This window comes from Cupressus sempervirens, chromosome 10, assembly GCF_028749045.1.
Source record: "Cupressus sempervirens isolate cs-2001-9-10 chromosome 10, ASM2874904v1, whole genome shotgun sequence".
Taxonomy (NCBI): Eukaryota; Viridiplantae; Streptophyta; class Pinopsida; order Cupressales; family Cupressaceae; genus Cupressus; species Cupressus sempervirens.
This window is the reverse complement of record NC_143127.1, coordinates 505,291,394-505,307,801: the sequence shown is the minus strand read 5'-3', so window position 1 is coordinate 505,307,801 and position 16,408 is coordinate 505,291,394. Positions and strand designations below refer to the sequence as shown.

The window sequence follows — 16,408 nt, the reverse complement described above, 5'->3', positions numbered from 1 at the left end:
CTGAAAGGTATTGAAGAATATGGTTTATGGTACAAAATAGGAGGCAATTTGGATTTAAAAGTATTCACAAATGCTGATTAGATAGGAAGTATTGATGACAAAAAGAGCACCAGTGATGGAGCATTCTTTCTTGATAAAAGACTAGCGTCTTCGACAGACAAGAAACATAACTAAATTTCTTACTCCACAGTACAGGCATAATATGTGGCAATAACAGTTAATTGTTCTAAGATTGTTTGGTTCAAACAATTGCTGGTAGGTATGAAGATATAAATCAAGGATCTAGTAGTCATATACTATGATAACACCAGTGCAATTAATATATCAAAGAATCTAGTGATGCATACCAAAACAAAACACATTGCTATAAAATGTCATTTTTTAAGAGAATTGGTACAAGATAAAGAAGTAAGATTGGAATATGTGAATACTAAAGAACAAATTATTGTAATATTCACCAAGCCACCACCTAAGGATGCATTTATGTATCTTAGAGGTAAGCTAGGGGTCATTCCCCTATCTAAAGCTCACTAAATGGAATTTAGTAATGCATCAACCAGAGAATGTTGAAGATCAATCCGTTGGTGCAATATTGACAAAGGACATATTACAAATGAATCATTACATGAGGTACATTGATATATAATGGATATTGTCTTTGACATGAGATGTCAAAGAGGGAGAAGTTTGTTGTCATATCTCATAGAAATTTTATAAAGAAAAAGAAAAAGAGATGTCAAAAAGGGAGAATGAACTTGGTCTGATATGAAAGATAGAGTTTGCTATTAGAAGAAGATGTTGAAGGCATAAGTTTTCTAACATGGGGAGAAACTAAAGGTAGAAGAAATTCACACTGACAAAGGGAGTTCTCATGGATGAGAATCATAATGAAACTAAGGATACAATCCTTACTTTATTCTTGCTCTAAAATTTCATTATATCATGACATGTTGTATTGTCATCAATGCCAAAGAGGGAGATTGTTGGAAATAATTAATTAATTGTGTGTTGTCTTTGATGTTACACAAAATATCATATCATTGCCTGTCAGTGTATGCCGAGCTCACTCAGGCATTGAAGACAATTTTCTATGTCTACTGAGCATTCCAGAGTTTGTCTAGTTCAGAAGACAATGTCTACCAAGTTCACTTGAGTGACAAACGAAAGTTTGCAAAAGTTAAGTGTTAATCGAGCTCACTCAGTTATTGAAGGAAATGTTGGATGGAACCAATGTTAATTGAGATCACTCAGTTACCAAAAGAACTTTGTGAATATGCAGTCTTGGCCAAGTTCACTTAGTTAACACAAGAAAATCATTTATGAGTTAGTGTCTACCAAGAAGGGTTGGCTAACAAAGGATTTTCTTGTTTTGGCATATTGAGTTCAATTGAATTATTTGTTGGTTCTAGCCGACTAAGGAGATGAATATTAATTATTCTAAGTTATATATTCTATCCGACTTGACAATGTGTAAGATATAAATAAAAGGTCAAGTTGAGGATTAGAGAGAGAAGTATAAGTGGAACATAATTAAAGATTTGATGATGCCAAGAGGAAGCAAATTAGAAGGATATGAAAAATATCCTTGTTGTGATGCAAAGAGACATTCGATCAAGAAGGATCAATTATATAAGCCAAAATTGAGATCTATAATCAGCAATTTAGTTGTATAAGAAATTAGGTCATCTCATTGTTAATATCTAACTATTGTAGCAGTGATCTAAATCTCTTAATAGAGTTGGCTTAACATCTATTTGTAATCCTCTAACAAGGTGGCATTTCTATTAAATTGTCTAAAGACCTCTAATAAGGACACTCATAATAGGGTGAATAAATACTCTAATAGGGTCACACCTAACAATGTGTTTTGTAACCTTTAATGGTGTTGGCTCCTAATAGGGTTCACTTTAGAAGAGTGAAAATCAGTAACTAATTGCAATTGGTGGTTTTTCCCAAATTGAGTTTCCACATTAAATCTTGGTGTCAAATGTGTTCATGCCATTTCTCTTATGTGTTTGCAACTAAGTTAAATTAATATTAATCATAGATAATATCTTAATATTTTCATATTAAGCATTTGCCAAGTTATTTCAATGTTTACCGAGCTACATCATTTTGTCTGTGTGTTTCCCTAGTTTCAACAGAGTTCAATTTTCATCAAAGTTTGTTTTGTACTGACATCTAAGGGATCTGGGATTTATTTGTGTGGTAACTAATTCACCCCTCCCCTCTCAGTTACTCCTCTTATATTTCAATAATGTTCCACTTTTTTTTTCATTTAAAGATTTAATCTCTTTAAATCTTGAAACACTTCATGCTTCTTATGTAAAAACTAAACCCAAATTCTTCTAGTATATCAATCTATAAAGGTAATAACATACCCTGATCCTCCAATTTAAGGTTTTTTTAAAGGACCCATTACATAACTATGAACTAAATATAGATGATTTTTTTTCCATTCATGATTTACCCAGTGGGAAACTTTTCACACATTTCATTTCGATTGCAAATCCTCCACATACCTTATGATTTGGTGAGATTTTTTGAAGTCATCCACCATAAATAATTTCCCTATAAGCTTGGGACTTTGATAATTGATATGCCCCATTATTTCATGCCACAACCTACTCATATCATCATATTTGGCAATAACACACAAATTCTCATTTCCATTGTTATAAGTGAATTCATGAAATTTATATAATCCATAATCCATTTTACCAAATAAGATCACTCTGTAATTATCATTCACATCTTTGATTAAATATTTTTCATTGTAGAACTCAATTTTATATCCTCAATTTTTAATTTAAGACACATAAAGTACATACATTTTTATTCAAGAATGAACTTAACATTTTTGAACGTGCACCATTATCAACTTTGACATTGCTAGTTCCTTTAACTTTTGAAACACTTTATTTTCCATATATATTTTCTTTGCAACACTTCCACTTATTGATTCAAATTGTTCCTTATTATGAGAGATGTTGTGTGTACCATAGTCAATAACCTAATCATCCTTGAAATAATTATTGTGCAACACAAAACACATTTAATTTAGAATCAAAATTTTTGTAGACTTATTTGTCTTCTTCTCTGCATCTCTTTTCTTCTTGAAACATCCATTTTCCTTATGACCCATTTTTCCACAATAATTATATTCTTATTTACTTCTATTATAATTTGTAGATGAAATAATTTTATTCTCATGCTTTCAAATTCTTCCTTTGGATTAATTATCTTGCAAAGTTTTAGAACATTACTTTCCTTTCATTACAAATGCTTGAGATTCACCATCAAATTACTCTCTTTCTTTAATTTTCCATTTCTCTTCTTGAATTAACTTAATGCACAATTCTTCAAATATAATAATTTTTAATCTATCTGTAGTATCTAATCCCCTTATGAATGACTATAAGATCTAGGAAGACTTTGTAATATAATTTGCACAAAATCTCTATCATCTATATCTTCTTCAAAGAAGCAAGTTCATTATCTCCCCTATTAATTTACTTAAATGTGTGACACCTCTTGTGAGATTGACAAGTTTTATATCATATAATTATATAGTAAGAGATGGATCCATACATCACCTGAATTTTGATATAGATCTTTCAAAATCTCCATACTTTGACTCCACTTCTCTCATTATAAATATTTGGGGAGACTTCTTCTGAAAGTGTAAGTTTGATTAGTATTTTTTAAATCTCTTTTATCCAAACCATCTTGATCTTTACTAGGATTGTTGGTCGTTGTCTTCTGCTAGTAACAATCTCAAAATGGTTTTAAAGAGTTAAAGTAATTTCAATATGAGATACTCAATCACAATACTTTTTTCTATTTAGTTTTATTGTGGATAAAGTAGTACCAAGAGAATCCATAATGTTAAGGTCCCTCCTCTTTGGATGAGAATGAAGCCTAGTTCAAAATATTTAATACCTAAAAAAAATGAAAAATTTATCTCCAGTTGCTATGTAGAACATATTTCCTTTGTTGCAGTATTGTTATTTGCCCACAAAAAATATTGGCGCTTCTTAGCTAATTTGCAACCTAAAAAACATCATAATTATTGGCATAATTGATGGCGTGATGAGTTATTCTTAGCTAATTGTTGTCATTGATGTCATAACTTGACCCAATGTTCCTAGCATATTGCCAAACATAAATATGGTGAATCGTATTGTAGTAAGGATTAGTGAGTGTGGTTGTCAAGAAAGAATTGGGTTATCTCTTGAAGAGTTTATGTTGATCACTACTATTGAAGAGAAGAGTAAATTGATCAATGAATTTATATAACAACTAATAGAAATAATTAGTGACAAGCGATAAGTGATTTTATTGGTTTATCTAATCCATGTTGAATGAAGTAGAGTGAACACAAGATGATGTGAAGAAGCCAATGAAGCTAACGTGGTTATGATAGCAACTTAGTATCATTATAGGTAAAGCATTTCTAGGATTGAAATATGATCAGTGAAGTAGTGACATGTGATTAGTGAAGCAGTGGAGGTTGGATGGACAAGTTAAATAAGAATGAGTTCTTGAGTGACAACTAGTTAGGTGATGAGTGGCGAATGATGACAATGTTGCAATGACTTTGGATGATTTAGTCGTGATCTAGTGACATAGAAGTACACGTGGAAGTGATGATCTAATATTGCATTGATGGAGAAGAATGCATGGAGAAGATTCTAGAGGAAGCAAGTGGTTGGTCAAAATGGATTTGATATCTAGTACAAAATTCTATGAATTAGTTAGTACGCTCATATAGAAGTGTTAAGAGCATAACATATCATCTTATGACAATTGGACATGAATGAGACATAAGAATAATACATTTAGGGTTTGGTTAAGTATGTGGACAAGGTAAACCAATATAAATAGGTTAAAGAAGAAATTTTTAGTGTTGTTAATCATGGTCTAGTTTGTGCAGTGAAGAAGTACAAGGCGAGATCTAGCTAGGATGAAGAGAAGAGTGTTGAGAAGTGAATTTGAGCTTAAGTGGATCTGATCAAATGTGTGTAGTGTTGTTACATAGATAATTCTTTATGTTGCTTCCCAACAGTTGCAATAGGTGAAAATCCCTTAACTAGGTGGATCTTTATGGGTCCTTGTTGTAAATCCTTTAATAGGGTGACACTTTAGCTAGTGTTCAAAGTCCTTTAACAAGGCTACCTTGAACAGGGTAAGGTACTATTCCCCACTATGGTTTTGATCCAAGTTGGTTTTATGTGTAACAAATAGTTAGAATCAATGTCAAATGTGTGAGTGTTTTCATGTAATGGATGCTTTTATTTGATGCTATTAAGTTGTTTATCAATTAAAGGTTAGAGAAGTTGAAAATGTTAATTGTTTTTCTTGATTACTGGTTCATACCCCCTCTCAGTAATCTAATCACTTAGGACCAACAAGAATTTCATACTACAAAATCTATGTTTCACTGCTCAAGATTTAAATATGTTTTGGTACCATATTGAACAACATAGAGCAAATGAAATATATCTAAGTATTATTTGGAATACATAAGAGCAAAGTGAAGTAGTGAAAAGTAATATAACACAACAGTTAAAAAATAATAATGAGAAATTACAAATTGTATTTAATAAAGCACTATAACTTTTTTGTTACACTCATTGCATTGCTTTATTTATAATCTCTATGAAATCCTCTAGAAGTTTTTTCAAAAAGCTTACAGTGGAAGCGAGTTAAGGAAATTATTAAATGCTCACCTACAATACCATAGAGTTGATTAAATAAATATTATTCTAACAATTAAACAATTATAACAAGAACAAGCATATGCAATTTTAATACAACAATCAACTACATGAGCATCTACGTCCTTTCACTCTACAAATGAAATTGCATTCAATAATTTTTTTTCATATAAGACATTATATTCATGGTTCTGGGTAAGATTGTGTGTAAGTTTATTAACATGAATGTTTCAAATGATACTCAATGATCCATCGGTCATCATAGAAAGAGAGAGCTAAGAATGATTTGAATTGTAGAAATATGTTATCATTAATATAAGACATTTTTTTTTATACAATTTATATTTATTAATTTATTTGTTGAAATGAAATATGTGTGAGAAAAATATTTGCATTCAACAAATTAATCAAACCACATTATAAAAATAAATAAATAAATCCTACACTTCTATAGAGATGACATGACTAGTAAATGTACAAATTAAAAATAATAAATAGAATATAAATAAAATAGAGAAAATAAAAAATACTATCCCAAAAAAAGTTTAACTCGAATTTTTGTAAAAATGATATGAATAGTGAATGTACAAATTAAAAATAATAAATAGAATATAAAAAAAAATAGAGAAAATAAAAATATTATCCTTTGTTAGTAAATAGATGGTAAAAATTGTCACACAATCTAATCCAGAAACTGATTCACAAAACTATGATGGATTGTGGAAACTTGATCACATAAATAAAATTTAGTTGAATTCAAAGTGAATGCATGAGCATTCTGCCCTGCTGGCAGAAACCAACAAGCTATTTATAATTTTGATAAAATTTGCAAAAATCAGAAGTTTAAAACGTTCGATCAAAACAGCTTCATTTCAAGAATACGATGGATTCAATACCCGATTCACCTGCAACTAATAAAAGCACGGTAGACGATTTAAACAATAAGCCAAAACAGTACATAATTAGTATGATTAAATTAGGGATGGCAAAGGACAGGTGAGGCTTGCTGGTAACGGATTACGAATCGCTGCAGTTATAAATTGCCGCCTTCCACTTTGAAATGGCATTGAAATTTGGGTGTCTCAGGCAATTGGAATTAATCAATCAAGGTTAGTGCACAAGCTTTCTATCTTGGGGTTCTTCTTTAATCATATTGATTCTCGTTCATGGTGCTCTGTAATACAATTAGGGTTTGTAATTTTTTTTTTCCCTAGGTGAAGATGTATATTCCATACGTTCAGCAAATGTCTTACTCCGAACATGTTCAGAGACGGCATGAAGAGAAAGGCTGTCTTTACGCCTGGTATTTATTACTCTTTCTTCATTTTGTTACAGTAAAACCTAAGGGTTTGTAAACATTCACTTTCTGAAATTTTCCTAGATTGGCATATTGCTGGTTGATCTTAATGCTGACGTGTTTGTATGTATTTATTGTATTGCAGTCTGTTCACCATGTGCTGCTGTTTTTGCTGTTACGAGACTTGTGAGTGCTGCCTCGATGTACTGTGTTGTTGTTGCCCTTAGGGTTAGTAGAAATCAATATGCCTCCTAGTGTGTTCTTTCTATATTGATTTCTCCTAGTGTGTTCTCTTCTTTCTATGTGAGAAGGCTTTTGGGGGTTTTTCCGTGCTTGTGTGAAATGGAATGACTAGGGAAATTCATTCCCTGTGACATTGGTGATGTAATGCTCTTCATGCTGGAATAAAGGTTTGATTTATATTAATAGAGGTTAAAATGATGTTTCTTTAACATTTCCGTCTCTTCAAATGAAAACTATGGAACTGAATTAGTTAAATCAGATGATAGTTTGGAAATGTCTGGACAGTGCTCGATTCTCTCTTTTTAATCTATGGAAAGCGACAAAAGCTGTGAGCTTTTATGTCTAGACAGTGTCTACATTGAAACCTGCAAAATGCGCCCAATTATGTATTTCAGTTAGTAAATTTATTTTGCTATACTTTCTTCTGCCAGTTTAGAGATAGTACTGTTAGTGTTCTTTTTAATATCATGACACTGCAGAAAGCACCTCCTTATCAATCACAATGCCTTAAATGCTGAAAGGATGGCTTCAAAATTTCATTCCACGGCATCTCATTTATCTATTTTGCACATATTCAGCAGTTGATGAAACCACATTTTATACTCCTTTAATTTAGTTAGCAAGAAAAGGTTGCCAAGTGTGGCTTTACAACTTCCACATGGATTTTCTGACAAGTTCTATGCCACATCATTTTATTAAAGTTTGATTTGTCAACTAATTTGTGCTCTTATATCCTTCTGAAGTGATCTGCACTTAATTTTGAAAGAATCTCAATACCCCGTTTTAAAGCTTCGTCCACTTTTGAACATGCTGCGAGGGTTCAAAATGCTAGCACAATTTTATTGCATTTAATTTACCATTCACAATTTCTTCAAGGAGTTTGGGATGGAGTTATTACAACAGGCTTTAGTGTGAGTTGGATATCCAGCAATGATAGTTATATTCATGAACCATAACTTCATCTTTTCTGTCATATTTTTTTTTTGAAAGCAGAGGTGTATGTCTTTTCATATTTTCGATCACAAGCATATGGCCCAAAGTTCTAGATTCTCCACATAGTTATCTAAAACTGTGGTATATTCTAATTCCATTTGCTCGAGAATACATAAGGTCTGTTTTTCAGAACTTAATGAGGTATACTCCAACCCTATTTATTGATTGTCACCAATGAAGATTGTGCAAGTCTCCGTTTTGAAATATTTTATAAACTAATTTGTATGATTTTTATATGTATTCACAAAACGTACAGGTGTCTATTTTGGCAATTTGCAACTTCCTCATTTCATAAGAAAATGCTTTCAACCTTGCTGGATGGATTTTCATATAATATTTCATCAGGGTTATTCTTCCCTTCTAATGTACTCTAAGATTGTTATCTTTTATTAAGGGCATGTTCGTGGATTGCATATAATGCTCTTATCTGGAAAACCAATTGTATTGGCCACATTAAATCGGTTTCTAAATGCGACATTCATGTGGAAATTCCGCAAGAGTCGGATATAAATTTATCTAACTCCGATATCTCTCTCTAGTTCATGCATCCTCTGCCCATAACAAACTAAGTTTATATTGTTTAACAGCTTCAATTAAGGGAGAAATGCCAACAGGTTAAACTTTTGTTAGGACAGATACTGTAATAGTATATTATCAGAAAATGACCAATGTTTCAAGTTTTGAACAAACTAGTATGCAAATAGTTATATGATTTAGTGTACAACGTTAACTACTAGTAGTGCAAAGTGGCTATTAATAACATGTCACATCAGATGCACAATAGTTAGATACCCCTGAGTGTACAAATTTGTATCAACATGTTTTTTAACTCCTAAATTTGCTAATTTAATCTATATCACACAGTGGCTTTCTCTTCACTCCAATATGTGGAATGAAACATTGTAAAATGCAGACCATGTTTTCAAGAACATGATAAACTTCAATTGGGCAAGACAGAGACATTAATTGGTGTCAATATTAAATGTTGCACGGCAAGAAATAGTTTGAGCAAAATTGTCTGTGGCATCATATATCAGTGACTTACTGCCTTCAAACTCTATCACACCATCAAAGTGAGCCAGATCAGCAGGTGCCTTCAATACTTATGTACATGCTAGCATTATTTGTGCCCAAAGCCTACTGTAAGTCACTTGTGTACTCGACTGTTGGGGCCATCATCAACATCCATTATTCTAGACCGAAATTATGTTTGACTCATTAACATAAGATCTACATCCATACCACAATTTGAACATGGATGGCATACAGTCATTTCCTAATGTTGATTGATAGATGGACATCTGAAATAGTTCAATATTTTAAAATTTTGTAGCTACCCAATCACTTTCTTTTGACAACATCCCTGAGCTTGCATCATGGCACTGCCAACATTACCAATGTAATCATCAGTGATTTACTGAGCACTTCTTACAGACTGATTGTTTCTTTTAATCCCAAAGATATATTTATTTGGAGCTGATGAGACTCCAGGAATGCCTCCAACTTGTGCCGATTATATATTGATTTGCCCATTAGCAAATGGCTTACACATATGTGCATTGAGAGAGTTCTCAAAGGCATATATGCATTTGACAAAGGATGTAATGTCCTCTTTTTGGAACATTAGAAAAGTTAAAGGCACATTCATATAATACTAAAATTGACTTTGAGAGCGTGGACTCAAATTATAAAGGTCAATTTAATAGTATAAAGTGGGCTAAAAATGACAAGGAGATAAAATGAAAAGCCACGAATGGAGTTGAAGAGTCATTGTTGTGAGAATAAAAGGAGAAGAGACTCATTCATTTGGCATGCTTGATTTATGATTCAGATTTCAGTTCTCTTTTGCGAGAGTTATTCAGAAAATTTCAACTTTAGCTAATGTGAGGACGTAGCCCCCCTGCCGGCAGACAATGGACGCAAACCCATTGTCCGTGGAGATGTCACTTCAAGTGTCTTGTATGCGCTTATAAGTTCTTCTCTTAGTGTTCCAATATAACTGTAAAACCATGTTTAAGATTGGATTTTGAATGCTGGTTATTATATTGCTGTTGTATAATGCAATAACATGTCTTGAGGAATTTATGAGAGTTTACGGATTTTATACTGTTGATTTTTAATGCATTTTCATATGCTTGAATCTTGAATATTTTGGAATATCTACTGGTTTTTATTGTTGTCTCATAATGCAATTGCCTATGTTTAAGATCTAAATATATTTTGAAGAAGAAATCGGGTCAATATCCATTTGGGATATTTCAGTGGTATCAGAGCTGTGCATCCTGCCATCCTGTGAGGTTATCGATTTTATCATCATGAAATATATTATTATGTAAACAAAAGGTTGCTTAAATGTGACTAGTTCCTCTTGAGGACAAAACCCCTCGAGATGTGTGAGAAGTTGGACGTAGCCCCAACATCTGAGTGAAAGTTATGTTCAGAAAAAGGTTAGAGAAATTAGACTTCAGCTAGTTCCAACTTTTGAAGTAAGTCTTCTAGCATTTCTAGCAATTGGGAACGATATCTATATGGAGAAAGGTAACCAATTGCTACTCTCACCCTACGTTGGAATACCAAGAGTTAGTCGGCTTCAGTTTGGAAATTCCTAAAACTTCAAGGAGCCCCAACCAGTGTTGTATTGGTACAGGCCTTCATGTGCTTATACAACTGCTATGCCAATCCATATTGGAGCATAATGTCCAGCAACAGCAAGTGGGTAACCTCCTCCAACACAAGCTCGTAGGTTTTGAGAATGGGAGTCACATGATAGCATCTGTAGAAGTGTTTGTTTACTGTCATATGCAGATGGTGTACTCGAGCTGAAGTTTGGATGGTACATGGTTACGAGGGAAGTCGAGCCTCTGGCAACAGTATTAAAAAACAACGCAACACTATAGGATGGATATGTTTGCCATTAGTAGAAGTGTGGACGAAAGAAGAACATTAGGAAGGGAAATCTGCAAGCAGCAGGTCCCTCATGCATGCAACCCAGTTCTCATCGAATGGTATTAGGTCATTGCTAGTAAGGAATAAGAAAGAAACTTACAGTCAATAAATGCACGAGGAGAGTACAGTTGCAAGGATGAGATAATGATAACAACATAGGGAAGGACATGACAATTGCCTCTACCAATCACGACACAGTGTTAGGGCGAATATGATTTTGTTGTGTGCGGTCTGAACACCAAGAGAACAAGTCGTAGGCAACATTCATTGTTTCTTATTTTCAAGCACGGGTCCTCCACAAAATCCCAACATTCTCAGAAAACCGTATGATGTGGGAAGCTTCATAGGGAGTAAGATGAATCACAGGGTCTGACGTTAACTCCAGGATATCAAACTTCATTGTTCTTCAACAATAAAGAAACCACAATTATAGTCGGGCATAAAACATTCATTGCACATCAATAATATTTACTTTTTTGTGAATATATTTCATACTAATCATTTGTGAGTTGCCTGCAAAGGTTAACAGTTGCTGCGAGTTACAAAAATCAACAATATCTAAACCAAACATATAGCAGATATCATCTAAAATAGGGAGAGCGTGTGACACACAAACATGAAGATTAGGAGGAAAAGACATTACATGAGTTGTGCAAATTCAAGGAAGCAATGATAGGTCATGATGGAAGGAATATAACGGAGGAACCATTTTTGGTGCATACGAGGGGAGTTACAATTCTCCAACTCGATAGAGCTACAAATAGGAGTTAGCAAAATTTGTAACGCCAAAGGAAGACGTGTCAACTAAAGAGTCAGATAGATATGATGTGATTGTTAGTGGAAACTATTAAGAGGCATATTTTAAGGGTAGATAAAACACACATGGGAAAGGTTGTTGTGTGTTAGCAAATATTGCCGTGAATGGAAATACCAAGAAGTTAAGTATTGGACTTCTACATAAGATTCAAGAGTGTTGATGTGCCAACCAATGTGGCAAAGAGTGCTCCAAATTTTTGTATTGTATATGTCATATCAAAAGGAAATCTCACTTCAGTTCACTCAGCTTCTTCCACATTATCCACAAGTGGCAGCACCGAATATGCTTATAGTGCTTCTAGTTTTTCTCAGATATAAACTCTAGCAATTCTATAGGAGTAGCTGATTCAACATTATAAGATTCAACTTCATTTAGCCCCATTTCTCTACCATCACAAAGAAATCAAGATCTCTCCAACATAAACTGAACTCGCAACATATCAAACCTGACATACATAGACTCAAGTACAAGTAGTTCCAGATATAGTTCAACTTCACTTAGAAGCCAGACCTTTGGCACTCAGGAGGAAAGTTAAGTTATTAGAAGTGGAAGTTCATGCATATCAACTAGTTCATAAATTAATATCTATGGTCGTCTCAACGAAATTAATGAAATTGAGAATATAAATAGTGGAAGCAGAATCTGCAAAGAGGGCAACTCCCCAGAGTTCAAAGTGGTGCCTACATCTAATATCCAATGAAGGAATCCTTCTCATAGGACTACGCTGGTGAAAATGTTATTGCTTCACAAGTGGCTTTTGACAAGGTAACATATCAACATCAACACTTACTAGATCCAAGTAATGGTGATTGGACACCATACTCTACTGAAAGTTCAAGAGTTACAATGTCTAGTCAATTTGTAGCAAGAGCCAATTTCGCTAAACAATGTATAGCACCTCAGAATGTATTGTTTTCTACCTTAGCACACTAGTAAATTTGGACTCAATTTTTGACGAATTTTGGTCAAAATTTTGACCAAGCAGTTCGTGGCAATTTTTCTCATTGAAATTTTGACCAACCTGGACGTTCGTCGAAATTTTGACTTATACATTCATCGAATTTTTTAAATTTTTGCTAGCTCTGATTTGTAATTGTTGGTTGAAATTTCCACCAATGTTTGGTCGAATTTTTTATAGAATTGGTGGAAATTCCGACCAATTCTTGGTAGAAAACTATCAAGAATTGGTCGAAATTTCCACCAATGTTTTGTCAATTTTTTTTAATAATTAGTGAAAATTTCGACCAATTCTTGGTAGAAAACTATAAAGAATTGGTCGAAATTTCCACCAATGTTTGGTCGAAATTTTTTTCCATGTTGTTTCAAACAATTGTTTCTTATCCAAGCCATTCAATTTGCAACCTTTTAAATCTTTGCAAAGATAAAGTTGGAGCAGGAGAATTTTTTTTCTCAAGGGTGTCCTCTGATTGTAAAGCATCCATTCCATTATCTGCTTTACAATCAGAGGACACCTTTGAGAAGAAAAATTCTCCTACTCCAACTTTATCTTTGCAGAGATTTGAAAGGTTGCAAATTAAATGGCTTGGATAAGAAACAATTGCTTGATACAGCATAGAACAAATGGACATTTATGCATAGGGCACCATCAATTATGTGAGTGATGCAGATGCAACCGAATTTTTTGGGGTCAAAGCCACCAATTAATATAAGGTTTCTAATCTCCATGAGGTTGACATTGTGGTTGTAAGGGCTATGGAGAGGGCACTTCTTCATTGTCCGCTTCATCACCGATTAACTTGCACCATAGACCGACGGTCTTCATCTTTGTTGTGGGCTCCTATCCCCTATGTGAGTGCTGATGTAGAAGCCAAAGCGACACTGTGAGAGTGTTTTAAAGTAAACTAGACTAGACAGATGATAAAGTTTTGAGTTTGGAAGGTCCGCATGATATATCTTTTGTATCTCCTATATCTTAATTGTATTTCAGGTTGGTGTCCCATTTTCTGAGTTGGTGCTTAGTTCTTTGATTAAGGGATTGTTGTCTCATGTAGGTTGGTGCCTGCAAATCTGATTGGGGATTGGTGGCTCTTTCTTGGGTTGTATTCTTGTGGTTCGGTGCCTATAAATTAATTGTAAGTTCTTTATAATTTTGTGGGGTTGGTTTTGGGCAATAGGTCCAAGCAACTTTTCTCACAATGTTTTTTACCTTTTGGGCTTCCACATAGATCTGACATTCTCTTGTGTGGATGTGGAGTTGTACTTATCCTTTGCATAGTTGTTTGATTTTGATGTGAGATGTAGTAATGGTATTGATATTGCTCTAAGTTTTGAAGTTAAAATTGGCATACACTGATTAACCCCATCCCCAGCATTACCTTTTGGGCTTCCACATAGATCTGACATTCTCTTGTGTGGATGTGGAGTTGTTCTTATCATTTGCATAGTTGTTTGATTTTGATGTGAGATGCAATGATGGTATTGATATTGCTCTAACTTTTGAAGTTAAAATTGGCATACACTAATTAACCCCATCCCTAGCTTGCAGCCCCACGATATATTAATGAGCTTAACAATTAATTCAAGGGCTAGCTTGATATGAGATCTTATAAGAGACCAAGTTAAAATTACCCTCAATGCAATTCAGGGACATGTAACCACACATAGATGCAAAAAGTCTGTGCTAAATGGGCATGGAATTCATGAATAGACCTTGAATTTGAATCCAAATATCGCCTATCAATAGGCCCACATGAAATAGAACTTCCCTAAACAACAATCAAGCTTTACCCACATAAATAAATAGAAAAAAGAAAAACTAAATAACTGAACAATTCTCAAATGACAGTAATTAATAACCTATCTTCTATGAGATTTATGCAGTGGGTAGAATGGACTGCTCTTGCAAGAGTAAACTAGAATCCAATCAATAGAAATGTTGAAGGGGAGTTTTACTAGCTATATACAAAAGTGTTTGTCACCTCTACAAGCCAAAAAGTAGACTAGTATGTGTTAAAGGCATGCTTATATTGACAAGAGATAACACTCGAATGAGATGCACATTCAAATTGCTCTTGGCACTATTAGACAACCCATACATGCAACAAGGTTGAGCTGCATGAACGTGGGTACTTGTGAATAGAACTCAAGTTTAAATAATAAAAATATGAGTCAGTCTTATGTGGCTTGGCTCATATGGCATATAAGTCAACTTAATAGAAAAAACCAAGCTTTACTGAGAAACAAAGGTTTAAATGAGCAAATTGTGAATATGTTTGTGAGTGGATAGAATTTAAGCAACCCAAAGAAGTTGAAATTGCAAATGTACTCTCTAAATGTTCTCATGAAGATTTTTATCACCTCTTCGAGCGAAGCATTTCCAACTCTTTCTCTGATGCCGTTAATAGTCACCTCTAACTAACCTGGTCCTGCAAGTGCACCGTGTAATTCACATCATGAGAACTAACACTCAATACCACAAATTTATAGATAATGAAAGCAATAAGAAGGATAGAAAAGGAATATTATAGCCAAGGTATTGGCAGTTGCAAGACCAAGGTCATTGTGGCAATGAATTGAAATAATGGCATTATCAATGCCTGGAGTATTGGCTTTGATGCCTGCAATCAATTCATAGCTATCAGAAGGAAATAAATACCCCACAGTATCCCCAATGCCAACAGTGGTGGCTCCTGCCTTAATCACCTCTCCCAATATCTTGTACAAAAAAATTGGATCAGTCCTACCAGTAGTTAAGTTCATCAATTTCTGTGACTTGATACCTCCACACTTTAAGCAACTTAATAGGCTACATACAAAAAACTTGAGTGAGCCTCAACTGAGAAGTAATCTGTGTTTAAGGGACTCCACTAAAATTAATTGACATGTGGCACTGAATGAAGAGAAACGGGCAAAGAGATTAGATTAATAGGTGAACACCAATAATTTCAGTTTGGCTACACCCACATGGTGGTTTGAATTTCTTAAGACGTCCCAATATAATCCAAGTATGAATATTTTGTACTGTATTTGTGAAAAGTCATATTTGCATCCTAGGCAATGCATTGTTTAAGGATGAAGGATATTTTTATTTCGTGTTGTTCTTGTTAAATACACACTAAACAACATGAATGAAAGTTTGTATATCTCTTCCGACGGTCCTACAGAAATCCTCTGCCCTAATGAGTAGTTTGATTCTTAAAACTTCAAGTCCTTTAGAGTCCTGATGATTACAATAAAATAAATTGCATGAAAAGTCCTAGGCACCCTCTTCAGAAATCCTCAAAGATTGGAAGTCTCTTGGTGAAAAATACTTCCCTAATGATGCAACTGATCTACATAGGAGTGGGTTATGAATTTGGTACTACTTATGCCTTAGGTTGCCTATTGATATGAACAGTAATATTACACACTCCAAAGTGTGCCTTATAATTT

At 33.8% G+C, this 16,408-nt stretch overlaps 1 protein-coding gene across 1 annotated transcript; it reads left to right on the top strand.

Moving 5' to 3' along the window:
- Positions 1-6,690: 6,690 nt before the first annotated feature.
- LOC149534879 (protein CADMIUM TOLERANCE 3-like) lies at positions 6,691-7,443 on the top strand. Its single transcript, XM_089804011.1, has 3 exons — positions 6,691-6,829; positions 6,935-7,023; positions 7,163-7,443. The coding sequence occupies exons 2-3, from the start codon at positions 6,941-6,943 to the stop codon at positions 7,242-7,244; spliced, it is 165 nt and encodes a 54-aa protein (XP_089660137.1). The 5' UTR covers positions 6,691-6,829; positions 6,935-6,940; the 3' UTR covers positions 7,245-7,443.
- Positions 7,444-16,408: the final 8,965 nt, after the last annotated feature.

Excerpts from the sequence above, each read along its gene's own strand:
- LOC149534879 (XM_089804011.1), top strand. The coding sequence starts at position 6,941 with ATGTATATTCCATACGTTCAGCAAATGTCTTACTCCGAACATGTTCAG. Across the intron at positions 7,024-7,162 it reads AAAGGCTGTCTTTACGCCTG|TCTGTTCACCATGTGCTGCT; the intron begins GTATTTATTACT and ends ATTGTATTGCAG.